Raw genomic sequence first — 26,547 nt, 5'->3', positions numbered from 1 at the left:
TTGTAGCGTGAAACGACGAATAAGCGCGGTGTAGACAGCAACCTGATCCGACGTAATCCCGATACTTGACTTCATAAGTGCACATTGTAAGAAATGCTATTATTGGTCAACTAAATTAATATTGATTCATGAGTTAAAATAATACCAACGTGACTTAAGATGATGATTAATGACTATATCAAGGTTTTTTTTTACTGAAATATGATCTACGATTGATCATAATAGTTGCAAACTCTAAAAAAAACTCCTTTTGACTTTTTTTTATTATTTATAGAATCATTATTGTTCGTATGGTATCAAAATTTTAAATCTAATTCCATCATTTTTCACCAAAAGTACCATATCTTTTAACTAAATCTGAGAGAGAGAGCAGACAGCTCATTGACATTTGGTATGTTTTCTTGCCTTCTTTCTTTAATTCTTGGGTTGTGCACAACGCTCAGAAGAACTTGTTTTGGTCAAAACCATATTCACTTCCTGTTGTTCACTATGAAAAAGGATATGAATATAAAAAAATCAATAGCAGTTCGCCAACACACAACTATATTTAGATATTCAACTTTTTAAAATGTGAAATCATTGAAAAACATCTAAAAATTTAAATCATTTTCAATCAAATTTATTAAATTTTTACGGTATTTTACGCTCTGCCCTTCAAATGTGCGTTTTTTCGGTAACAATAGGTGACAGATACCCTTGACTTTTGGGGGCTCGCAATCTAAGCTAGCAGTCTCCTCTCTCTCTCTGACCCAAGTAACTAAATTTATCATGGATGACCATGACGCTCTGGATTGAAGAGACCTTATAACCTCCCCACGACGCGTCCAGAATGTGAGACCAATGAGTTTACTATGATAGGGTGGAAGGAAAACATTTGAAGTGCGCATGCCGATGGATGTGGGTCCGATAATGTGATTATAGGCACACCGGCCCAACACAATCGGCAACCATAATTTGTATGTTCTTGTTCTGAGCATAAATGTCTTATAATACTTTCCACAACAAAAACAATACATTTTACATTAAAACTTCTGAACCCCTGTGAAACAATGCCAATGTACAGTTTGGCGTATTCCGAGCAGGAGTCCAATTATTAATTTCTTCTTTTAATTGGAAAAAATGGAATGCTTTTCGAATGAAAGTTTTAAAAACATAATGTAAATTGGACACCCATGCCTAGTATGATTGCCTTCAATGCCGCTCTATGAATGGTAGGCCGATTTGGGGGATTCTATTGGCGATACAAATCTGCCCAGTTCTGAAGCGGTCTTGCATCGATGCGTTCTTTCCTCACTCACTTTGTGTGTACGCATTTTCCAGCAGATACCCACTTCACAACGTAATCGCCGAATTGCGTTGCATGTTATGGATAAACAAAAACATATCAACAACGTGTATGGACACATATATTTTACGGTGTTTCTACATTTTCTACATTTTTGCGATCTCTCTCTGACCCAAGTAACTAAATTTATCATGGATGACCATGAACCTAGTTCAAAAAACCAGCAAGCTGATGAAACCTCAAAATGTGTCCGAGGCAAAGTATCATTTTCTTACATACAGTACTGCACAGAATAAAGTACGCGTTAGCATCGCAGCCACCGAAAAACGGTCAATGCGTGCTTAATTCTGCCCAGTAATGTAAATTAAATTTCCGGTCATCAGTTATATTCAGGTCATTAAAGTCATTAGAAATGAAAAATTTCTTAAATATTTGAACACAAATGGCGTGGGTTCATTCTTACGCTTTCTCTATGAGGATATGAAAAATAATACAAAACAACTAAAAAATCTATTTTTAATGAACATTTACCATTCATATTCGAATTCAATATAAAAAACTATTGTAGAATCTGATTACTAAAACAGAGAGAAAGTGCAAAACCATTTTTCGTTACCCTCAAAATCCCTCTGGAGATTACCTTCGTTTTGCAACAACCTTGGAGTAGAAATCCTAAAAAAGATTTAGACGAGTTTTCTTGTCTAATTCTGTACATTTTTCGAAAAATTTACTGTGTAAAAAAGCTTGCCCGCCGCCACCAGGTGCGCTAGTGTTCGCGTTTATTTTGGCAGCTGTTTTTGCTGTCATCTTTCCTATCTGTTCTGTGCTGCAAACCTTCTCGACTTTCTAGCGCGTTTTCGAGTTTGATATGAAAATGTCAAAAATAGATCAATTGACCAAGACAGCTATCAATCATAACTGTGGTAATGCTATATGCTGGTAGAACAATAAGCAAGAACAAAAGCTGTCTCTGTCCCAGTAGAGAAATTACGCTAAAAAAAACATATAGGCACAAGCATATAACGATTACAGGCTTCATTTTCAGCCATATTTTCAAATATTCATGCATCATCGGTGAACGACAAATTAATTGCCATGGTGCAGATAGGTATCGCTTCTCTCGTGTGTAGCTTCAACGAATACCAGGCCAGTCGGAAACGTTGCCCAACAGGACTCTGTATGCACATAGCAAAAAAAATTGTTTACTTCCTTCTTCATTGTGAGCTGTGTAACCTAAATACATTCAAACCACGGCACCGCACCGACCAGAGAGGACATTCAACCGTGATACAATGTCCTTTTACACCTTGGCATGGGCAAGATTCCGTTTTGGCACGACTCCATCCAGCGGTCTTGCTATCGCAAGGCGGAACATTTACACCACTTCATTTGTAGACGGGAGGATTGCTAACTTGGCGACAGCATTTTTTAGCCACGGTTGTTCCAAACCGACGCAAAAGTTTTGTATCGAAATCCGATGTCAAATCGATTAGTGGGACGAATTTGATCAGAATGAAACAAAATAGAAATTCCATTCAAGGATGCTAAATATATTGTTATTTCAGACATTAAAAGTGTTTTAGTTCATAAATGTCGAATATTGATTATAAGCTATTTTACTTTTTTTTAACTTACAGCTTAGAAAAAATGTTGAAAAGGTCAGTCCTTTCAATACATAGTTAGGACAATACAATCAAAAGTTGTATAATAGCAATAAATTTGCCCCCGGTTTACGATACTGTATATTACTGAATGAAATAATAAATCCGCTGAACTTGACGCTCTGGATTGAAGAGACCTTATAACCTCCCCACGACGCGTCCAGAATGTGAGACCAATGAGTTTACTATGATAGGGTGGAAGGAAAACATTTGAAGTGCGCATGCCGATGGATGTGGGTCCGATAATGTGATTATAGGCACACCGGCCCAACACAATCGGCAACCATAATTTGTATGTTCTTGTTCTGAGCATAAATGTCTTATAATACTTTCCACAACAAAAACAATACATTTTACATTAAAACTTCTGAACCCCTGTGAAACAATGCCAATGTACAGTTTGGCGTATTCCGAGCAGGAGTCCAATTATTAATTTCTTCTTTTAATTGGAAAAAATGGAATGCTTTTCGAATGAAAGTTTTAAAAACATAATGTAAATTGGACACCCATGCCTAGTATGATTGCCTTCAATGCCGCTCTATGAATGGTAGGCCGATTTGGGGGATTCTATTGGCGATACAAATCTGCCCAGTTCTGAAGCGGTCTTGCATCGATGCGTTCTTTCCTCACTCACTTTGTGTGTACGCATTTTCCAGCAGATACCCACTTCACAACGTAATCGCCGAATTGCGTTGCATGTTATGGATAAACAAAAACATATCAACAACGTGTATGGACACATATATTTTACGGTGTTTCTACATTTTCTACATTTTTGCGATCTAGGCGCAATCGCCGCTAGGGAGCTGTGAAAGTGGTGCGCAAAATATACGCTTCAACAGGAAACGTTCTGCAACCTACATCATTAGAATTTAGTGCAACTATTCTAGATTAGTTTTTGATCAATTTCATCATCAAATTCCCAAACATTAATGAAACGCTAACGCTATATGTTTGTTATTATGGAAAATTGATTTCAATTTCTATTCATTGATACAGACAGTCTTACACACTTAAACGGAATCGCCGAGAACCCAACAGCTGATATCTCGGTAATAATCTGGCGATTCTCGGTAAGCGTTTACCGAATCACTGTACTGTTCACTTAGATCTCGGCAAAAAATTGGATTGCCGAAATCTCGGTAAAATATGTACCGTGTTTCGGCATTGAATTCTCGAATTGTTGGGTTCTCGGCGAAACGTTTTACTGAGGTTGGTGAAATAATTTAGGTATGTAAATTAAAGACACAATTTTATACAATCACTTTAGACCTATTTATACCGACACTAAAAGGGAGATCGAAGTGTGCTGTGATTGCGGAAATTTTTTCCTCCGCTTGAGCTCCCGTTAAATTTTTTATTGAATTTTAGTTTTGAGGAGAAGTATGCAAGAGATTTTAAAATGGATGTTTCGGTAGTTGCAGATAAATAAAGTGCAGAACGCTAGGCAAAACGACATTATATGGAGGATACTTATTTTTGGAGCAATGCTGTAGTCTTCCCTGGACAGATTGAGGATTTTCATTTGACCAAGTTGAGTTCATTCCAATTGAATGTAGTACGGATTCCATTAAATTATCGGATGTACACGGTCTAATTTTAGAATAGGAATGGATTGAAAGGAAAATTTCTTTTCTAAACTGTGAATAGAATTTTTACACTCACTTGTACTTCAACCCAGTCGAGATTGTCGCTTTAGCCAAGGATGGAAAGTTCATAATTCATGAGTTCGTTTCATGCTTATTGATAACACAACTTTTTATTGTGGCAATTTTACGTATATTTAATCGTTTAACAAAATAAGGCCGGAACAAATCTTAAAATCTTCTTTTGTCACTTTCCATCGAAATGTGTCGAAGGGGGGACAAAAAATAATAAAATGAAAATTCAGGGAAATTCATCGCTTTTTATTCTCTTATGATGAAAAACCATGTTTTGCCACATATATCCTCCAAATCAAAATGTTTGAATAATAAACACGACTTTTTTTTATTGTTCTTAACGTCGATTGCATAACATTTTTTATAAAACCGCTTTCAAATTGTACTCAAGCTATTAACAACGTCAAGAAGACTACGAAAATGTTGCACTTTTGTAGAAGACTACGAAAATGTTGCACATGTATGTAATATAAGGGCGATTCAAATTTCAAAAATGTTTGAAAATACAATCTCCCATATGCTCCTTACCATCCTTACCATAAAAATAGCGTTCTGTGAAATTTTCAGCTTTCTAGGTGGTGATTTAAAGATGGCCCAAAGAAAATGTAGGTTTATATGGAAATTACTATGAAGAAATTTTGAGAAATGTTCCAAACACGCTAAAAGTAGTAGTAGAAACTTATCATCCCATATTGAAAACTCATTCTTCAAACTTTAATAAAGGATGTTGCTGAAGAAGCAAATCCATTTTGAGCTTATTTTGTTTGAGATTTTTGTACATATTGGCAGGGCTTTGATCCCATATTAAGCTAAATAATAGCAAACAATTTCATGAATATCTCCCCTGTTATCCGTCGGATTGCATTTCTCTCTTCAGCAAATTTCTTTATTATGGTTTGAAGAATGAGTTTTCACTATGAGATAATAAGTGTGTACTTATATTACAGTACTAGCGTGTTTAGAACCTATCTCAAAATTTATCCGTAGTAATTTCCATATATACATAGACTTAACTTTATCCGTAGTAATTTTCATATAAACTTAGACATAGACATAAGTAAAATTTCAAATTTGTTCCGGCCTAAGGATGATTCGTCACTGTAAGTGTGGAGATGTGGAGAGGTGATCTCGGTCTCTAGTAGCAATGGACGTCACTCTCACATTCCTTCCCTTCCCCCGATGACCGTAAGGTCGTGGCCGGCGCCGTTATTGACATTAAGAAGTTTGGAGTCCTCGGAATTGTACACTGAAGATGTCTGCTACTCCCAAGCTACTACTACTTCTGTTGGTTTCCTGTGCAATTTTGACTATCCCGGTCAATCACGGAGTAGCAACTACAAATTGTACGGTTAACAATGTATGCTTATGCTTCTGCTTATTTATACCGACACTGAAAGGTTTTCAGCACATTCAATCACATTAATCGACAGCTTTAATTCAAAGCTTCCGTTGTTTTCTTATTCTTCGGATTTTGATCTGAGCATGATCTTGTTTTATAAGTATTTGCAAATATTTTTTTTGTTTTTGCTACATTAGTTTCATTCGGGTGGCAGCACGATGATACTCCATTAGGGTGGTTCAAAAAATCGGGTTTGATCTATAACTCTCAGTTGATTCTAGATCCTTCCATACTACTTTAGCAAAATCCTTCATCATTTAGCGATTTTTGGAACTTTAAAACTCTTTTTTAATCATAATGAATGTTTTACATAATTTGAGGTGGTATAATAGAAACACAAGATTGAATCCTGAGATGGGCCATTATGGGGTTATGAAGATCTCCTTTGTGACCTTGAAGATTCTTGGTAGACTCCTTCAGAGACCTTATCATAAGGTTATCTTTCAACTGTACCTGAAAATCCTAGACGAATGCAGTATCTTCGTCTAATTTATGATTATATCTTCGAGCTTCTTAGGCAAAGTGGTCTGAAATTGATTGAAAAGTAATAAAAATCAATTAGTTTTGCAATAAATCCAGTGAACAGGTATCAGCATTCCGTAATCCGGGGTAACAATGACTAGTTTTTTCGAATATTTATATAAAGTTTCATTTGAAAATGCAAATTTTGCAAGTTTTATTTGTTTAAAACAAGTACTGACATCCATTGCTCGTGACTTTATACTGCATTTTGTTTCTTGAAAGTTTTAAGCATGTTTAAAATGTGTTGTGCGATTTTTTTATTTAGCTAATATGGGGTAACATTGATCACCCATGATCAGTATTATTGAAAATGTCAGTACTTACTAAAATCATGACCTCTAAAACCAAATATGAAGGCAAAACTCTTACAAGTTATTTATTTTTTGAGTTATTTGAACATTTAAAACAACTTGACTCGCAGAATGCGCCTACAGGTAGGCAATGTCCTATGGAAATTCTACATATTTCGTGTAAATTTCTGAGACATATAATGCACATAATTGGAGCGTGGAATATCTTGGATATTTACATGATATGTCATGTAAACTTCAATTATATGTCATGTAATCCAGCAGGATCCTGAGTGGCTATATGATATATAATACATTTTTACATGATTTCAAACCTAAATTTACATGAAGTCATGTTTACATCACATAAATGAAGTTTACATGACGTGTAATCTTCATTATTTTTAACAGTGTATGCCCAGTAGGGTGCCAATGGAATGTATGGGAAAAATTTTGCCATCGAATTTCAAAAAAAGGTAGGGCTCAAAAGTTTTGTCTCCTTGCAAAATTTGAGCTCAATCGGACTTCATTAAGTGGACCCCCAAAGCGGTCAAAGTTTGGCTTTTTTGACCCATGAAAAATCTCCAAAGGGGGGGGTACATGAAATTTCCGAAATCGAAATTTTTTTTTGATGCCAGATGTCTTAGAAATGCATGAAACGTCGAGATCTGGTGTTATTTGGAAACATTTTTTTTTGAAAAAATCGACCTTTTGGGACTTAGTAAATTTTTGAGTTGGGGGAGAGAATTGAATTTGAAATGAACGATTTGAATTCAATTGCTGAGAAATTCAAGGCAATAGTATTGAAACATATCCTATATGATTGTTGGCCACTGAAAGCATATGATATGTGATATTTCATTAGGGTGGTTCATTTACTTTCCATTAGGGTGGTCCTTTTTGTTAAAAAATAAAAAAAAATAAAAATAGAATTTTAATTGAATATTGAAGACAATAGTATTGGAACATCTCTCACATTATCGTCAGCCATTTTCTACATTTGATATGTGGTATTTTATTAGGGTGGTTCACTTATTTTCCATTACGGTGGGCCTTTCTGTCGAAAAATCATAATTTGAATGGGATATTAAAAACAATAGTATTTTCTCACCTCTTTCATCATCGTAGGGCATTTCCTTCATTAGATTCGTGATATTTCATTGGGAAGGCTCACTTATATTCAATTACGGTGATTCTTTAAAAAAAATTGAGTATTTGAATGGAATAGTAAATACAAGAGTAATTAAACATCTCCTATGTCATCGTAGGCCACTGTTAATGTATAATATGTGATATTTCATTGGGGCTATTGTCCTCAGTTTTGCATAAGGGTGATCATTTAATTTGTAAAATATTCTCAACAGATCTAACAAATCAACTTTGTTTGTATAGTTTTGAATCATGATTCTTCATTGGCATGCAACTCTTCGTTAAGCTATTTTCATTAAGGGTTTCTTTTGAATAGTTAAAATAAAACGTTCCAATCATCAGTGAATTCAGTGAAGCACAACTGTAACTGCCATAATCAAAATACAGATAAAAAAGGAATGAAATAATTTTTGACGTATACAAATTATGACAATAGCTTGATGGGCGACGATGAAGGGCAACAAAAGTGTTTAGTTTATATTTGCAAAAGAGATTTTCAGCCTTCGGCTCCTTCATTCCCGAAACAAAAGTACGTTGCCTTCTGCTTGCTATAGTACACGCGATTCGGTTGTGACAACGTAGGTAATTCAAGTTTTGACAATCAGTTCTCGTTTATTCTTCAAAGATGTAACAAAGTTCCTTCTAGAAATTTCGTCGGAATTTCATATGGATTTTTTCGATGGAGCTTTCGACGGAATTTTCTTTGGAGTTTGCTTTGGAATTTTAATCGGAATTTCCTTCGAAATTCCTTTTAAAATTTTTTATTGGACTTTTCTACGAAATTTCCTTTTTTTTCTACGGAATTTTTATCAAAATCGGAAATTTATCCTGAATTTGCTTCGGAATATCCTGTGGAATTTTCTTCGGTATCTTTAGAAGTGCCCTTTTGAATTTTCTATGGTATTTCCTTCGAAATTTCCTATGAAGTGTCCTCCGGAATTTCATTCTGAACTTTTCATTGGAATTTTCTTCGAAATTTACTTCGGAGTTTCTTTTTGAGTTTCCTTTGAAATTTGCTTTGGAGTTTCCTTCCGAATTTCTTCTAGAGTTTGTTTCGGAATTTCCTGTGTTATTATCTTTGAAGCTTCCTTCAGAATTGTATTCGAAATATTATTTGGAATTTCTTTCGAAGCATTGGAATTTACTTTGGAAATTCCTTCGAAATTTTCTTTGGAGCTTTCTTTGGAATTTCATTTGGGATTTCTTTTGGACCTTTGAAATTTACTGCGGAATATTCTTAGAAATTTCCTTTACAATTTTCTTTGGAATTTCCACAGAGTTTTCTTGAGAATTTCCTTACAAATTTGCTTTGGATATTCCATAGAAAATTCCTTAGAAATTTTCTACGAAATTTCCTTTTAACTTCCTTTTTTCATTGCAATTTGCTTCGGGATTTGCTTTGGAATTTTCTTTGGAATTTCCTTAGAAATTCCCTTTTGAATATACTCTGGATATTTTTCAGAATTGTCGTCGGAATGCCCTTTGGAATGTGCTTCAGAATTTCTTTTGCAATTTTATTCATTTTTTTTTAAATTTTTTTTTTCGGGATTTCCTTTGTATTTTCAAAAGTTTCCATCGAAGTTTCCTTTGGAATTTCTTTTGGAGCTGTGATCTTTTCTTCGAAATTTCCTTAGAAATTCCTTTTTGAATTTCATTCGGAATTTGCTTTGAATTTTTTTAATGGAATTTCCTATGGAGTTTTCGGAAATTCCTTTGGAATTTTCCACGGATTTTTCTTCGGAATTCCCTTGGGTTTTTTTCGGAATTTCCTTTGGAATTTTCTACGCAATTTTCGTCAGAATTTCTTCTGAAATTTGCTTCGGAAATTCCGTTGGATTTTTTTAGTTTCCTTCGGAATTAACTTTGGAATTTCCGTCGAAATTCCCTTAGGAGTATCCTTTAAAATTCCTTTGCAGTTTTCTTTAGGGCTACTTATCAAATTTTCTTCAGAATTTTCTTAGGAATTCCTTTATTACTTCCTTCAAAATTCTCTTTGAAATTTCTTTCGGAATTTCGTTTGAAGTTTACTTCCAAATTTGTTATAGAGTTTCCTCGGAATTTCCTTTGGAATAACCTTTGGAATTTTCTATGGAGATTTCGAAATTTTATTTAGAAGTATTGATTGGAATTTTTTCCTTTGGACTGTTCTACGGAATTTTCATCGGAATTTCCGTTGAATTTTCGCGGAATTTACTTTGGAATTTCCTTCGTATTGTTTTTTCGGAATTTTCTTAGGAGTATCCTTTGAAATTTCTTTGTATTCTTCGGAACTTCATATCTCATTTACTTCAGAATTTCCTTTGGAATTTCTTCATGAATTTCTTTCAGTAAGTTTCTTCAGGAAGTTATTTTGGATTTCTTTGGAATTACTTTCGGAATTTCCTTCTTCAGTTCTTCTAAATTTTCTTCGGCGTTTCCTTTGGAATTTCTTCTGGAATTGCCTTCGGAATTTCCTTTGGAATTCGCTTCGGAAGTTCCTTTGAAATTTCTTATGGAATTTCCTTTGCAATTTCTTTTAGAGCGTGCTTCGGAATTTCATTTCTGCGCAATTTTCGTCCGAGTTTTCTTTGGAATTTGCTTCGGAACATCCTTCAAAAATCCATTCGGATTTATTTTTCTGGAATTTCCTTTTGAATTTGCTTTGGAATTTCTTTCGGGATTTGCTTTGGAATTTCATTTGGAGCTACCTTCGGGATTTGATTTGGAATTTTCTACGTTATTTTCGTCGGAATTTACTTTGCAATTTGCTTCGGAATTTCTTCTGGAGTTTTCTTCGGAATTCCTTTTGGAGCTTCATGCTAAATTTGATTCGGAATTTGATTTGGAATTTCTTTTGAAGCTTTGAAATTATTTCGGAATTTTCTTCGGAAGTACCTCTATAATTTTCGTTTCCTCTGGAATTTTCTTCGGTATTTCCTTCGGAATTTTCTCTGGAATTTCCTTCGGTATTTCCTTCGGAATTTTCTCTGCAATTTCCTTCGAAATATCCTCTGGAATTACCTTCGGAATTTCCTTTGGAATTTCCTTCGCAATTTCCTCTGGAATTTCATTCGGAAATTACTTTGGAATTTCCTTCCGTATTTCCCCTAGAATATTCTTCGAAATTATCTCTGGAATTTCTTTCGAGATTTTCTCTGGAATTTCCTTCAGAATTTTCTCTAGAATTTCTTTCAGAATTTCCTTTGGAATTTCCTTCGGAATTTCCTCTAGAATTTCCTGCGAAATTTCCTCTGGAATTTCCTGAGAAATTTCGTCTGGAATTTCCTTCGGAACTTTCTCTGGAATTTCTTTCGGAATTTCCACTGGAATTTCCTTCGGAATTTCCACTGGAATTTCCTTCGTAATTCCCTCTGGAATTTCCGTTGGAATTTCCTTTGGAATTTCCTTCAGTATTTCCTCTAGAGTTTCCTTCAGAATTTTCTGTAGAATTTCCTTTGGAATTCGCAAAACTAAATTGGAAAGGTCACGAGGCTCAATGCTTGATCTCTGATCCGATCTGATCTGAAATCACGAAGTAGCAAGCGGATTTTGTATGAGACGAGGACTCCGAACTGGTTCAGCTTAGTGAAGTGTTGCATTCCGAATGAAAATCACGCAAAACTTTTCAAAAAGACCTTTCTAACAATGAGAGGCTTTCTAGAAAACTCTTTTGTTGTTAACTAAGTTACCTTTACATTTTTCGTCGAACATTACGCAAATATTATGTAGTAGTCCACACCATAATCTTACGGTCTGTAGATATTAAGGTTGAAATTTTTACAATGATACCATAATCAAGGAAAGTGGACGAGACTTTTTCGAGAAATCATGGTTTCAAACTATACGAAAAATGATGCACCCTAATGGAAAATAAGAGAAACTCCCTAATGAAATATGTTAACAGTATCCTACAATGATGTCGCATATCAAATGGAACTAGAGGCGCATGAATTCAGAGGAATTTAAAACCTCTCTAAACAAAAATATCACGAATCTAATGAAGGAAATGCCCTACGATGATGAAAGAGGTGATAAAATACTATTGTTTTTAATATCCCATTCAAATTATGATTTTTCGACAGAAAAGCCCACCCGAATGGAAAATAAGTGAACCACCCTAATAAAATACCACATATTAAATGTAGAAAATGGCTTACGATAATGTGAGAGATGTTCCAATACTATTGTCTTCAATATTCAATTAAAATTCTATTTTTATTTTTTTTTTATTTTTTAACAAAAAGGACCACCCTAATGGAAAGTAAATGAACCACCCTAATGAAATATCACATATCATATGCTTTCAGTGGCCAACAATCATATAGGATATGTTTCAATACTATTGCCTTGAATTTCTCAGCAATTGAATTCAAATCGTTCATTTCAAATTCAATTCTCTCCCCCAACTCAAAAATTTACTAAGTCCCAAAAGGTCGATTTTTTCAAAAAAAAAAAAAATTCCAAATAACACCAGATCTCGACGTTTCATGCATTTCTAAGACATCTGGCATCAAAAAAAAAATTTCGATTTCGGAAATTTCATGTACACCCCCCCCCCCCCTTTGGAGATTTTTCATGGGTCAAAAAAGCCAAACTTTGACCGCTTTGGGGGTCCACTTAATGAAGTCCGATTGAGCTCAAATTTTGCATGGGGACTTTTTTCGAGGAGACAAAACTTTTGAGCCCTACCTTTTTTTGAAATTCGAAAAATCGATTTTCATTGGCACCCTAATGCCCAGGGAAGTCAAGGAAATTTCCATTACGAAAAGATCCTGGACCGACCGGGATTGAAATACAGGCACCTTCAGCATGGCTTTGCTTTGTAGCCGCGGGCTCTAACCACTCGGCTAAGGGAAGCCCTGGGATTCTATAATGTGTACAATCATTTTAGGTTGAACGTGTTCAATTTTCATCATCAACCTGCTAAGATGGTAAGACAGCCGAGAGGGCTCGGTCGTGTAGCTATCCCGAATATATCATTTTTATTTTCTCTTTTCGTTTGAGACCTATTTATAGCTTATTTTCAAACCAGCACCGATGTAATTTTAAGATCGCACATAAATTTCTATCATATATGATGCCTTTTGTTACATTCAATTCGTCATAATTTTACAGGTTTCGTTCGTACTGTGTACATTCGGCATATAGAAAAAATACTTTTGCAAGATAAGAAAGTATTTACGAAGATACTCTATGCCCTGGAAATCGAGAAAATTTCCTTTACAAAAGATCCTCGACCAGCGGGATGCGATGGTCGTACCTCTCTTAAAATCTCCAGTTCATATTCGCAAAACAGTGCAGGACTGCAAAACGTAACGTCAATGTTGGATTCCCTTCCGTTTCTCCAGAATGTGCTAACGGAACCTCCATTGCACCATCGTACATCCAGCTTTGCTAAGGCTTCCTGCAGGATATATCATCTTGCGTTTTTCACTCTGCTGTCCCACACCATATCCCAGGCATTGAACTCTCCTACAATGAATATCGGCTTCCTTTCGATCAGCTTTTCAGTTAGCTGATCCACCATTTGGCTGAACTGCTCCACTGTCCATCTCGGAGGTGCATAACAACTGCATACATCAACATCGTTGATTTTGGCGATGACGAAGCCGAAATTTGATTTGTCTACGGCTGGTACCACTCTGGCCGGGGGCGGGGTCATTAGGTTGAAGTACATTAGGCCGAACGTGTCATTAGCCTGAATGAGTTAAAAACGAAGAAAGAATAGTATATATTGAAATAAGGCTGAATTTATAGTTTCCGTTAACTTTTGATAGTTTCCACCTAATGACTCATTCGACCAAACAAATTTCGGCCTAATAACCCACATGGCCTAACGTACTTAGCCTGAAAATTTCTGGTCGTGTAGAGATCCTCACATCTTAAATAATTTAGCGAATTTATGAAGGCAGCTCAACCAATAAGCATAATTTTTTTTAACATTATTTCCATAGTACTTGACATTGTTTAATTCATCGAAAAATCTTTACAAATAATATGGCGCTCGATGGAAATTTCATATTGGGAATTGGGATCCCCAAGGTACATCGAAATATCTCCAAAACCAGATGATCGTTCAAAATCGTTAAAGATTCTTATAATATTTTTTTCAGGAACTTGTGGGAAAATGGTGCATAAATTTCAAAAGACATACAAAATTATCCCGATTTCAATCTTTTTGAAAACAATAATGCTTACGTTAGAGGGGTTGATAGGATTCCGGTTTGCCATTCACATCTATCCGGGTAGATAGTATGCGTATGATTTCAATGACCCTTTACATTTCATCCCCGGCCCGCTTGAGTGCAGGGCTACTCGGATGTATACAAAATATGTTATCGTCGGCATCCCCTAGAAGTATTGGCACTAGTTCGTATCGTACCGTCGGGCTAATAGCACCGAAGTTCTAGGTAACTGCTTAGCTCATCCTCCGAAAAAAACGAGATATGCATCCATCCATTCAGTGTTCGCCCTTGTAGCCCGTGTTGTTACGGCCTAATGGCAGGGTGTTCGCCCATTTCACAAATGTAATTAACTCGTGACGGTCGCGTGCCGTTGTGTGCACTGTGCAGTGTGGCTGATATTGGCACGGGAACGAGCCTCGGCAAAATTGGGGGTGGATTTCGAAAAAAACAATACTCGGCGTTTGTGCGTTTGGACGAGAAGTGCTCATCAATCATACTGGGGAGGTGTTAATCGAATTCGAAATTGGCTCGTTTTGTGGGATGTGGAATTAATTGCAAAGTGTTACGAAACGGAACGTGAAAATTAACCGACACGGAAAAGTTCAAGAGGTCATCCAGTCGTGGCGGGAAGGAAAAAATCAATTATTGTTCCACTTGAGTAAGACAACGGAAACGGTCAAGTTTACCAATCAACGCTTTTTGTGGTGTGGAGGAAAATCAGTTTGTTTTAATTCAATTAGCAGTGTAGGAGACGTTACCCTTGAACGTTAGTGACTAAATGAGAAAATTTGTTCGCATGGATGAGTCGACAACGTGGTGAATTAGTATCGCGCCAAAATGAAACTTCCCGAGTGGATGAAACGTAGCCCCAAATCGAATGTGGGCGTCAAAAGTCTGAAGAAATCCAGTAGTGTTAATAGTTCCAGAAGTTTACATCGCCACAAAAGGAAGTCCAGTACATCTTCTTCGAAGGGAAAGCGTAAACGAAACTCGTATGTGTCATCTTCGATAACGACGAAGAATTTTTACCCGGTTGAACATTTCTTTAAGAATACTCCTTCCGATAACAACGGCTTTTACCATCATCAGCATGCGAGCACGCTTCCAGCCAACATGAACGGGTACAACTATCGCAATCAATATTACCCACCGAAAACGCCTGACGGGCGTCTATACGGCAACATGATACCCACCTCAACGTATGAAAATCTTAAACACACAGACTTGTCTAGACCAGTTTTGAACGGAATCCCGTACATGCACCACCAGCAGCAACAACATCGCGATTTTCTCCATCAAAGCAAGCTCGAACAAAGAAGATTCGGCGATTATCCCCAACAGCAGCCTACTGCGACACAGATGATGGGTACGCATCCGATATCGACCATGACGATTGATCGGCGACTTACGCCCACTTTTAGGACGCCACATGAAACTCATCTCAGCACGCTGCCCCGAACTGCTAATCAACTGGGCGCTGACTATTGGGACACGTGGAAGCACAACCAGCAACGAAAGTGGTCACTAGCGTCCGATAGTAGGCAGCGATCGACGATCCCGCAGGCCATTGCTAGTGGTAATCAATTGTCGGAGTCGGAGCAATTCTCCGCTGCTGCTGCTGCTGGAGCCCAGTTGAGTCATAAGCAGAGACAAATTATCCCAACCGCGGCTACCGGAATATGTGTCAGCAGAAATGACAGCTTCAGGCGGTACAAGATACCTTCACCAGCGGCAATTTTAGATATGATCAACGATAAGTACATAAGCAGCAAAAGGAAATCGAAGGTATGTGCTCTCGCGCCTAATGACTTGTAGCATTGATTAGCTCTGTTGGGGGGAAGGGTTAAGTGAGATATATATTCTGGTGCCGATGGATTATTATGTAACTTTATGGATTAGGTTGGTATCTTTGTGTTGGATATTACTTTTGCGATTTAAATTGAAGTTGACTTCAATTTGCAACGACTCACGGACTGTGACGAACTTAATTTGCAAAATTCAAACAACGATAGCTTTAAGGCTCAAGAATCCATCATTCAATCATCAGCAATAATCAAAATTCAGCCATTTTTTAAGGAATTCTCATGAAAAATGGAATTACAGATAGCCAGTGCAATGCAATGATAGATTTTCTTGAACATTGCTACAATTTGAGGCAAGAAACGCGTTTTGAAAACTTTAAAAACGATGATGGTTATTTTCCTTTTAAAACCAATGAGTTCATTCTTCATGTGTGTGTGTTTTTTTTTGTAAGGAATAATCGCAAAGATTGGTCAAGCGTGTAAATAAAGTTCCTTTTAGCTCTGTTTATCTGTGAGGATAGACCAAAAATAGCATTAAAAAAATATTTCACCGAATTGACAGAAAATGCACTCGCGTAGTTTTAGAGAGAAAAAAAAAACAGAACAATTGTAAAAAAAAATGTTTTAAGGTTCATTTTAAACCGATTATTTGAAATGAATCTAATTAACAGAATGGACTAAAGATTTGATTTTTTTTACATTTTGGAGAGCTAGCATGCGTAGCAAAATCAGGTTCCTTTGATGATTTTTAGGCTTTAGGAGTTCCCTATGAAATATGTGGTAAAAACGAAACACGCAAAAGGAAGAAAGTAGAAGTGACAGAAAATATCATTTATTCAAATTTTTTTATTTTGGACAGATATCGGGACTTGATTATTTGATGTAAAAACCTTGATATTTGATACGCTAATAAATACAATTCGTGCCAATAGCATTTTCACATTTTGGCACATTATCATGGATTACGGAAAGGGAAAGCTTCGTAGAGGTGGTGAAAGTTTGGTAAGTTTTGTATTGTATATTTATTTTACCAACAGCAAAATCATTCTGAGAATCTTATAGCAGCGGGTTTTACGATGTTTATCCAAAAATTGAATGATATGTGAAAGCCATTCTAATGGTTTGTAAGAAGACTTCCATCGGTTTACTGGAAATACTCTGAAGAATTACTACCAAGATGTATGACGCGCTTCTGCCGTTATTTTTTGTAAGTGTTTTTCAAGATTTTTCAACACTTCCATCCTAATTTGGTAAAATTAAATTAAGCTATTATTTATTAACTTTTTGTTAATAACATTTCACTTGTCATAGCAGTTCAACATTTTTACAAGTGAATTGAATTAACCTTATGCAAGGAAAAATCGATAAACCAAACTTAATCTAAATACGTACCTATATAATTTTATTCGACATTTGGTCCAATGTTTCAACATTGGATATTATATGCGATTCATTAGTACCGTAATCCGGGGGCAAATTGACACTGGGGCGAATTTGATCAGGTCGGTGCCAAAAAACATTTCCTTCCAAGGATGCTGAAGAATTCATTGGCACCACCGACACTCCATGTTTTCTAGTTTATAGATGTCTACTGATGATTTTGAACTATTTCATTTTTATTAAGGTCAGTTTTTCACAGACATATTCACAGTTTTTGAAGTAATAATGTGTAAGTAATACTGTTGGAAATGTATGTGCCAAACAATCCACTGGTGCTAGGCCTACATGTTACCCTTGAGTGTTTAAAATGTTATGTAAGTTTAAGTATGAACTAATGAACCTGTTTTTGATACCATACAGCATATCAAATATAGTGTTTTGCTCATAAAACGGTCTAATCTCGAATAATGTGCTTATTTTAAGGGTAATTGCCTACATATAGGCATATCAGGCGAATTTTCAAAGTTTAGACCTGTGCGCCGCCGCCTCGGCACGTCGCCGCCGGTTAATTTTACATCATTCCGAAGCCGAATGAAAATTCGGCGGCGTGCCATACGCCGATCAGCATCGTGATTTCGGATTTTCACGCCGAAAAATTATTTATTCAAACAGAAAGTATTTTGACATTAGGGATAGTACAAAATTATATCACGCTAAATTTCAACTTTTTCGACTCCCTCTTCCTTTTGTCACATTTTTTTGTATGAGTTTTTCGAAAAGTTTGTGAGACTTATCACGCATGGCTCGACCCCCTGCCCCTCCTTGGAGCGCGACATAATTTGTGCATGACCTCGTACTTTGAAAAATCGTTCAAAGATATCCGTATGAATTTCTTCAGTATTCCCTCTACGGCTTCCATCAAAACATCGTTCCGAGACTTTTCGGGTGACGGCTCACTATGGGCCTGAAGACTATTTTGTCTGGCTAAAACCTGTAACTATCTGGAGTAAAGAACTAGCCAGACGAATTAACTCGTTTACTACAGGTGACAGCCGACGGAAGATGATCTGGGATAATACTTTGTAGGCCGCATTTAGAATGGTGATCGCTCGAAAGTTCTCACAATCTAACTTGTCGTCTTTCATGTACCCCTTCTGTTACACTAAAAGTGGAAAGAATTATTATTCACTGTTTGATTCTTGAGCTATTTTTTTTACAGTGTAAAGTAAAAACATATATCTAAATTTTTCTCTGTGTGCTACCAGCGCAGACGACAGGAGATGTAGAAAGAGAGGGTTTGTGTAGATTTGGCGCGATGCGAACGGAAGTAGGAAGGAGAAAGGAAAGAAGGAAATCATAAAAGGTAAAAAATTCCGTCGAGTTAAGACGTGTTTGTTTTCGTTAAATAAAATTCTTAAAATACAGTCCACTTGCTTTTCGTCCCTGAACTATCCGAAGAACATTTTGGTCCGATCGTGCCGGATGTCGGATTAGTGGATGGAAGCAATTTAGATTCTCGGTTCGTGCGCGAAACGAGAAAGAATCGACGCGAGTTTCGGCAGTTGCGACGGTCGAATCGCGAAGTGAATCCGATTGCATGCGTTGCATCGGATAGTGTTTTCCGATAAACGTGGTCGGAAATTGAATTCTGTTCCCGATTGAGTGGTCGAAGAAAGCTTCCGGTTACTTACGCGTTCCGGAAGTGTGTGCTGCTAGTCGGACGGCAGAATAGAACTTTGAAAAGTGGAGGTCAAGCCTCAACGAAGAAGAAGAGCGTGAAAATTGTGCGGTAGTGAGAAAAAGAACTAAAAGAACTATTCACATGTAATGTTTTTGCGTTCTGGTAAAGAGAAGAAAGTGTTGTTTCCGTCGACGCCATTTTCAACCCCGACCGGTGAATTCAGTGTGCTTCGTAGTGTGCGTGAGCAGAAGGAGGAAGCTGAACAGCGGCAGAAAGAGAAGGAAATGGCGGAAAGTGTTGTTGCGTTGGAGCAGTGTTGCCACGCTGCAAGGTCGAAAGTAGTGCGAATAAAGTCGGCCATTTTGAATGCAGAACAGGATCCTGAAAAGTTCACGCATCATGGCTTGAAGCTGTATCTGAAGACGGTTGATTCTTCTTATGAGGAATACAACAATTTTCAGAATCGTATTTACCTCACCGATCCACAGAGGAGAAAAGAATTCGAGCCAAAATTCGTCGAATTTGAAGAGCTGTACGAGTTCGTTCGAATTTCCCTCTGTGAGATGATACAGCACTACGAAGACATCGAGAAGGCCATTGCGAACGAGGCAGCGTTGGAGCGAGAGAAACAGCTGCTGGCTGTGAAGTTTCAAAGTAATGCTGTGGCAAACAGTGATCGTGCTGGATCCAGTGGCGTACCAGAAAGTGTCGTGCCGTATAGAATGCCACCATCGTTGTTGTTGCAGCAAACACCATTGCCAACATTCGACGGCAAATACGAGCACTGGCACAAGTTCAAGGCACGATTTTGCGATATTGTCGACCGGTGCACCCAGGATTCCCCGGCGACGAAACTCCATTATTTGGATAAGGCGTTGGTCGGAGAAGCGAAGGGGGCAATCGATGAGCAGACCCTCAACGATAACAACTACGAAGGTGCATGGAGAATTCTGGTCGAACGTTACGAGAACCTCTCGATGATGATTCATGGCCACGTGACAAGGTTGCTGAACTTGAAGCAGATGGCCAAGGAGTCGTCAGTAGAACTGCGAACGTTGATCGACGACTGTACGAAGCGTGTGGAGTCCCTGGAGTTCCACAAGCTCAAGATGGACAAGATGTCTGAAGCCATCGTTATCACGTTGCTAGCGTCGAAGCTGGATCCGAGTACCCGAAGAAGCTGGGAAGCATCTTGTGAACACGGTAAGTTACCTGTGTATAAGGACACGATTGCATTCCTGCGAAAGCATTGCCATGTTCTGGAGCGGTGTGAACAAAATGTCATGCCAATCAAGAGCAAGATCGTGCCGATGAAGACCCAGCCATCTATCATTACCAGTAAGACGCACACTGTGATGATTTCGAAGACGACCGATGGATGTCCCGTGTGCGGAAGTGCTCATTCGATTGATGCATGTGGAGCGTTCAAAAGGTTGAATGTTGACGAGCGGTATATGAAGGCGAAGCAGTTGGGATTATGCTTCAGCTGCCTGCTACGAGGACATCGAACGGTAGCCTGCAAGAGCGGTAAAACGTGTCCAACTTGCTCGAAGAAACATCATGCACTGATGCATCCGGAAGAGAAGAAGCCTGTTGCAGTTGAATTCCCTCAGCCACCTGCGGCAGAGCAAGCAACGAGTTCCTCCCATCCACTGACAGCAGCAAAGTGCACGATTCCAATCGAGCCAATGCAGCCGAAGCAGATTTTGTTGGCGACAGCTATCGTGATGGTGTATGATTCCAACGAAGTAGCGCATAAGTGCCGTGTGCTGCTGGATTCCGGAGCGATGGCAAACTTCATGTCAACCAGAATGGCGGAATTGTTGCGACTGCGAAAGGAGGGTGCAAACGTCCCAATCGATGGAGTGAATGGGATGAAGACTGTCGTGAAGTACAGAGTGAACGCTAGAGTGACATCAAGAACAACTGGTTTCCAATCGTCGTTGGATTATCTGGTATTGCCGGCTACTAAGATCGACCCACACAGCTGGCAGATTCCCAAGTCGGTGGAACTAGCAGATCCGCATTTCTACGAACCAGGTCGCATTGACATGCTACTTGGTGCGGAGCTGTTTTTTGAAGTGCTGCAAAAAGGTAAGATCATATTGGCCCCGAATCTACCATTGTTGCAGGAGAGTCAGCTTGGATGGCTCGTTTCTGGACCGGTGTCCGACTCTGCGGTGATCGGAACCGTGAAGGTGTGTCAAGCTAGAAAATCAGTGGAAACCGACGAGCAACTGTGCCAACTGCTGCGGCGGTTTTGGACTATCGACGAGTTTGGAGGTGATGCGTCGCCAAGGCCAGACGATAGATGTGAACTAAGTTTCCAGGAGACGCACAGTAGAACCAAGGATGGTCGTTACGTGGTAATGCTGCCATTCCGCGATAATGTTGGAGAGCTCGGAGAATCCCGAAACCAAGCGATGCGACGATTTTTGTCTCTGGAGCGTCGCTTAGAAGGTCAACCGGAGTTGAAGCAAATGTACGTTGATTTCATCAGCGAGTATCTGGCACTTGGCCATTGCCGAGTTGTGACGGATTCCGAATGCGATAGGCCTGAGTCTGTCTACTATCTTCCACACCACTGCGTGATTAAACCGGACAGCTCAACTACCAAGCTGAGAGTGGTGTTCGACGCTTCGGCGAAGAGTAGTTCAGATTTGTCGTTGAACGATGTGATGGAGATTGGGCCCACAGTGCAAGAGTCACTCTTCAATGTGATATTGAGATTTCGCTTGCATAAATTCGTCTTCACCGCCGACATCCCGAAAATGTATCGGCAGGTGATGGTTCACGAGGCTCATCGAAAGTATCAGCGAATTCTGTGGAGAGAAGATAAACATCAGCCAATGAAGGAGTTGGAGTTAAATACTGTTACTTACGGTACAGCTGCAGCGCCTTTCCTGGCGACACGATCGGTTGTCCAGTTGGCTAGAGACGAGCAAGAAGATTTCCCAGCGGCGAGCGAGGCAGTTGAGAAATGCTTTTACGTCGATGATGTGATGACTGGTGCTGACACGCTTAGCGATGCTAGGCAGCTCCAGCGAGATTTGATCGCACTATTGGATAGAGGTGGATTCCAGCTCCACAAATGGTGTGCGAATGATGAGGCGTTACTCGAGGACATTCCATCTCATGCCAGGGAGAAGCAGATGAACTTCGAAGACTGCGAGATCAACGGAGTGATAAAAACTCTTGGCATTCTTTGGGATCCCTTCAGCGATGAATTCCTGTTCCACGTGAAGCCAATTAGAGATGGCTCTGAATTTCCCACGAAGAGGTCAGTGCTGTCCGATATGTCAAAACTGTTCGATCCTCATGGCTTACTAGCACCGGTGGTACTCATCGCCAAACTGGTAATGCAACAGCTATGGCAACAGAACGTAGGATGGGATGATGCGATTCCAAAGGAGCAATTTCGTATATGGAACCGATTCAGATCCGAGCTTTGCTGTTTGAATTCCCTCCGGATCGATCGGCGGATTACTATTGACGATACGGTTGCTGTGGAGCTGCATGGATTTGCTGACGCTTCCAAGGTGGCGTACGGATGTTGCATCTATATGAGAAGCGTGAAGAGTGATGGTGCTGCAGAAGTTCGACTGATTTGTGGCAAGTCACGAGTTGCCCCAATGAAAGAACTACAACGAGACATCAAGGTGGACGCAAACCCTGATGAGATGACGATCCCAAGGCTGGAGCTATGCGCTGCGTTGCTGCTAGCGGAACAAGTGGATAAAGTGCGCGAAACCTTAGCATTAACAACCGCAAAGGTGGTGCTTTGGTCGGACTCGAAAATAGTGTTGAACTGGTTGAAACAAATGAAGCCAAATACCCCAGTGTTCGTACAAAACCGCGTAGTGAAAATAAGAAAACTTTTTGCGTGGCACACGTGGCACTATATTTCGACTCAGCACAACCCAGCGTATTTGGTGTCACGTGGTGTATTCCCTGAAGATTTAATGCGGTGTGAAGAATGGTGGTTTGGCCCAAGTGTGATTCCTGTTGTTGAAGACGATGAATGTGGTGTGGTGGAACCGGAAGAATATGCCCACCAAATTGTGACGACTTTGGTACCGGAACGTGATTCTGTAATACCGAAGAAACAACTTGAGCCGTACGAAGTGATCCTGAAGTACAGCAGTTATCGAAAGCTGCAGCGTATTTTCGGGTACGTGGTTCGTTTCCTACACAACTGCCGCTTGAAGGGAAACAAGACGACGCGCAGAAGTGGTGCACTGAATAGTGAAGACTACACCGAAGCACAGAAGGCGATGGTGACCATTGTCCAGCTGGTGGTCTATAAGGAAGAAATCAGTTGTATCCAAGCGAATCAATCAGTGAAGGGAAAACTGCGCAATTTGAACCCAATCTACGACGACAACGAAAGGCTGCTGCGAGTTGGCGGTCGCATAAGGAACTCCGACCTGCCGAAAGACCAGAAGCACCCGATGATGTTGCCGGAGAATAACCTCTTCACGGAGGTGCTAATAGAAGCGTTGCATCGTGAGCATCTTCATGTCGGTTTGAATGGACTACTTGCGGTGGTCCGACAGAAATTTTGGCCAGTGAACGCGAAGCGAACTATTCATCGAGTCCTGAGGAAATGTGTAGTTTGCTTCCGGACAAACCCCAGAGACGTACAGCAGTATATGGGCGATCTTCCGAGCTGCCGAGTGACTGCTGCCCAACCTTTCGCCAGGACTGGAATTGATTTCGCAGGACCATTCTTCATTAAAGTTGGACGAATGAGAGCTAAGGTGAAGGTGTACGTGTGTCTTTTCGTATGCATGTCTACCAAATCCATACATCTCGAACTGGTGAGCTCTTTGACGACTGATGGTTTCCTGGCAGCACTCCATCGATTTGCTAACCGACGAGGAAATCCATCTGAGCTGTTCTCTGACAACGGAACTAATTTTCGGGGAGCAGACCGAGAACTTTCCGAACTGTTGAACCTGCTACAGTCTCAGGTGCTGGACGAGAAAGTGAACGAGTTCTGCCAGCCCAGAGGAATCAAATGGAGCTTCAACCCTCCCAAGGCTCCACACCAGGGAGGTATTTGGGAAGCTAATATCAAATGCATGAAATCCCATTTGTGCAAGACACTAAACGAAAGCTACCTGACCTATGAAGAGTTGAACACTTTATTGATCCAAATAGAAGGTGTTTTGAACTCGAGACCGCTTGTGCAACTAACGGATGATCCCTTCGATTACGAAGCGCTGAGCCCAGGACACTTTCTAGTCGGACGGGAACTGACGGCGGTAGCAGAACCACTGTACGATGATTTGAAGGAGACGAGCTTGTCACGATACCAGCTGGTCCAAAAACGAATGCAGCATTTTTGGCAACGGTGGTCGAATGAGTACGTGACGGGTCTTCAGAAGCGAAGCAAATGGTACAAGGACCCTACGTTGCTGCGAACTGGATTGCTGGTGATCATGAAGGAGGACAACATGCCACCCAAGACCTGGAAGTTAGGTCGCATTATTGAAACGCATCCAGGTAAGGACGGAGTTGTACGTGTGGTTACAATCCGCACTGGCAACAGCATCTACAAGCGCCCGACGACCCAGATCGCTGTGCTTCCCATCGATGACTGCACGAATCAAGTAGAGCCCAAGGATAAGTGAGACCTTCGCCTCACCCGGGGGAGTATGTTACACTAAAAGTGGAAAGAATTATTATTCACTGTTTGATTCTTGAGCTATTTTTTTACAGTGTAAAGTAAAAACATATATCTAAATTTTTCTCTGTGTGCTACCAGCGCAGACGACAGGAGATGTAGAAAGAGAGGGTTTGTGTAGATTTGGCGCGATGCGAACGGAAGTAGGAAGGAGAAAGGAAAGAAGGAAATCATAAAAGGTAAAAAATTCCGTCGAGTTAAGACGTGTTTGTTTTCGTTAAATAAAATTCTTAAAATACAGTCCACTTGCTTTTCGTCCCTGAACTATCCGAAGTACACCTTCCGTCCACTGCTCCGATAGCTGTTCTATTTCCCAGATTGTGCCTATCACCCGGTGCAGACAAATGCCAGCCTCTCCGGGTCCATCTTTATGAGTACAGCTCCGATACCATCCTTACCAGCAGCTTTATTATTCTTGAGCTGGTGAATGGTATCCCTCAAAGTGGGGGCTTGTTGGTTTTCATCGCCCGCAGTACCGGCAAAAGCATTTCCTCCATTGTCCCGTCCTTCATTGTCTGTGCTCTCAGCGCCATTTAGGTGCTCGTCGAAGTGATGCTTCCACCTTTCGATTAGCTCACGCTCGTCCGTCAAAATGCTCTCATCCATATCCCTGAACATCTCGGCTCGCGACACGAAGCCGTTGTGTTGAGCTTCTGATAGAACTTGCGTGTTTCTTGAGACCGGCACAGCTGTTCCATCTCCTCGCACTCCGTCTCCTCCATGCGTCGTTTTTTCTCCCGAAAAAGGCGGGTCTGCTGTTACCGTTGCCGTTTTCGTCTATATCGTTCCACGTTCTGTCGGGTCCCTTACTGCAACATGACCGCCCGCGCTGCATTCTTCTCCTCCAGAATCTGCCTACATTCCTCGTCGAACCAATCGTAACGTCGACTCCGTCTCACGTGACGGACGTTGCTCTCAGCTGCATTGTTGATGGCTGCTTTCACTGTTCTCCAGCAGCCCTCAAGAGGGGCTTCATCCAGCTCACCCTTTTCCGGTAATGCAGCCTCGAGGCGCTGCGCGTATGCAGTTGCGACATTCGGTTGCTTAAGCCGCTCTAGGTCATACCGGGGCGGTCGTCGGTACCGTACGTTGTTAACGACGAAGAGTTTTGGGCGCAGTTTAACCATCACCGGACAGGTCCTGACGTCGATAATGTCGGAGAAGTGCCGACCATCAATCAGAACGTGGTCGATTTGTGATTCTGTCTGCTGTGGTGATCTCCAGGTGTATCGGTATGGAAGGCTGTGCTGGAAGTAGGTGCTACGAATGGTCATATTCTTGGAGGCGGCGAAATTAATCCTTCGTAGGCCGTTCCCATTTTTCAGCCGGTGGGCGCTGAACTTCCCAATCGCTGGTCTGAACTCCTCCTCCTGGTCAACCTGAGCGTTTAGATCTCCTTTAATGATTTTGAAGTCGTGGCTTGGGCAGCGGTTGTACTCGCGTTCGAGCTGCGCGTAAAAAGCGTGTTTATCATCATCAGTGCTTCCGGAGATCAGATTTAATCATAAGTGTTTTCAATCATTACACATAAAATGCTTGAGGGAAATAATAGGAGAATTTGGAAAAATCTATCATGAATATCCTGAGAAGTTCCCATTGAAACTCCATTGCAGAATCACTGTAAGAATTTCTGAACGAATACCATGATGAACAGGTACGTAAAGGATTTTTCGAAGAACTTTGTAGAAGAATATTCAGTAAAACGTTTGATGTAAGCTTAGGAATTTTCACAACAGAAAATATTTTATCAATTATCCCAGAAACTTCCAGGTCAAGTTTTGAATAAAAATTAAACAGGGATTTCCTCAACAAATTTTACAAGTGTTCGTCTAGATATGTTTAAAAGAATTCCGCCAATTATTCG

At 39.8% G+C, this 26,547-nt stretch overlaps 1 protein-coding gene across 13 annotated transcripts in view; it reads left to right on the top strand.

The window, feature by feature from the left end:
- The window catches only part of LOC5577336 (tight junction protein ZO-1), a 253,064-nt gene that overhangs the window by 84,448 nt on the left and 142,069 nt on the right, over window positions 1-26,547 (top strand). For 7 of the 13 annotated variants that reach the window (XM_021851167.1, XM_021851170.1, XM_021851161.1 and 4 more), the window contains exon 1: window positions 14,322-15,916. The exons of 4 other annotated variants lie outside the window; for them this stretch is intronic. In XM_021851167.1, the coding sequence (XP_021706859.1) occupies window positions 14,969-15,916 (948 nt within the window). In that variant the 5' untranslated portion in view covers window positions 14,322-14,968. Of the gene's footprint in view, window positions 1-14,321; window positions 15,917-26,547 lie in introns of those variants that run through there. 2 more of the 13 variants (XM_021851173.1, XM_021851172.1) reach the window with 1 other exon arrangement.

Source organism: Aedes aegypti, chromosome 3, assembly GCF_002204515.2.
Source record: "Aedes aegypti strain LVP_AGWG chromosome 3, AaegL5.0 Primary Assembly, whole genome shotgun sequence".
NCBI lineage: Eukaryota > Metazoa > Arthropoda > Insecta > Diptera > Culicidae > Aedes > Aedes aegypti.
The sequence above is the reverse complement of the archived record's forward strand: the minus strand, read 5'-3'. Positions and strand labels throughout refer to the sequence as shown.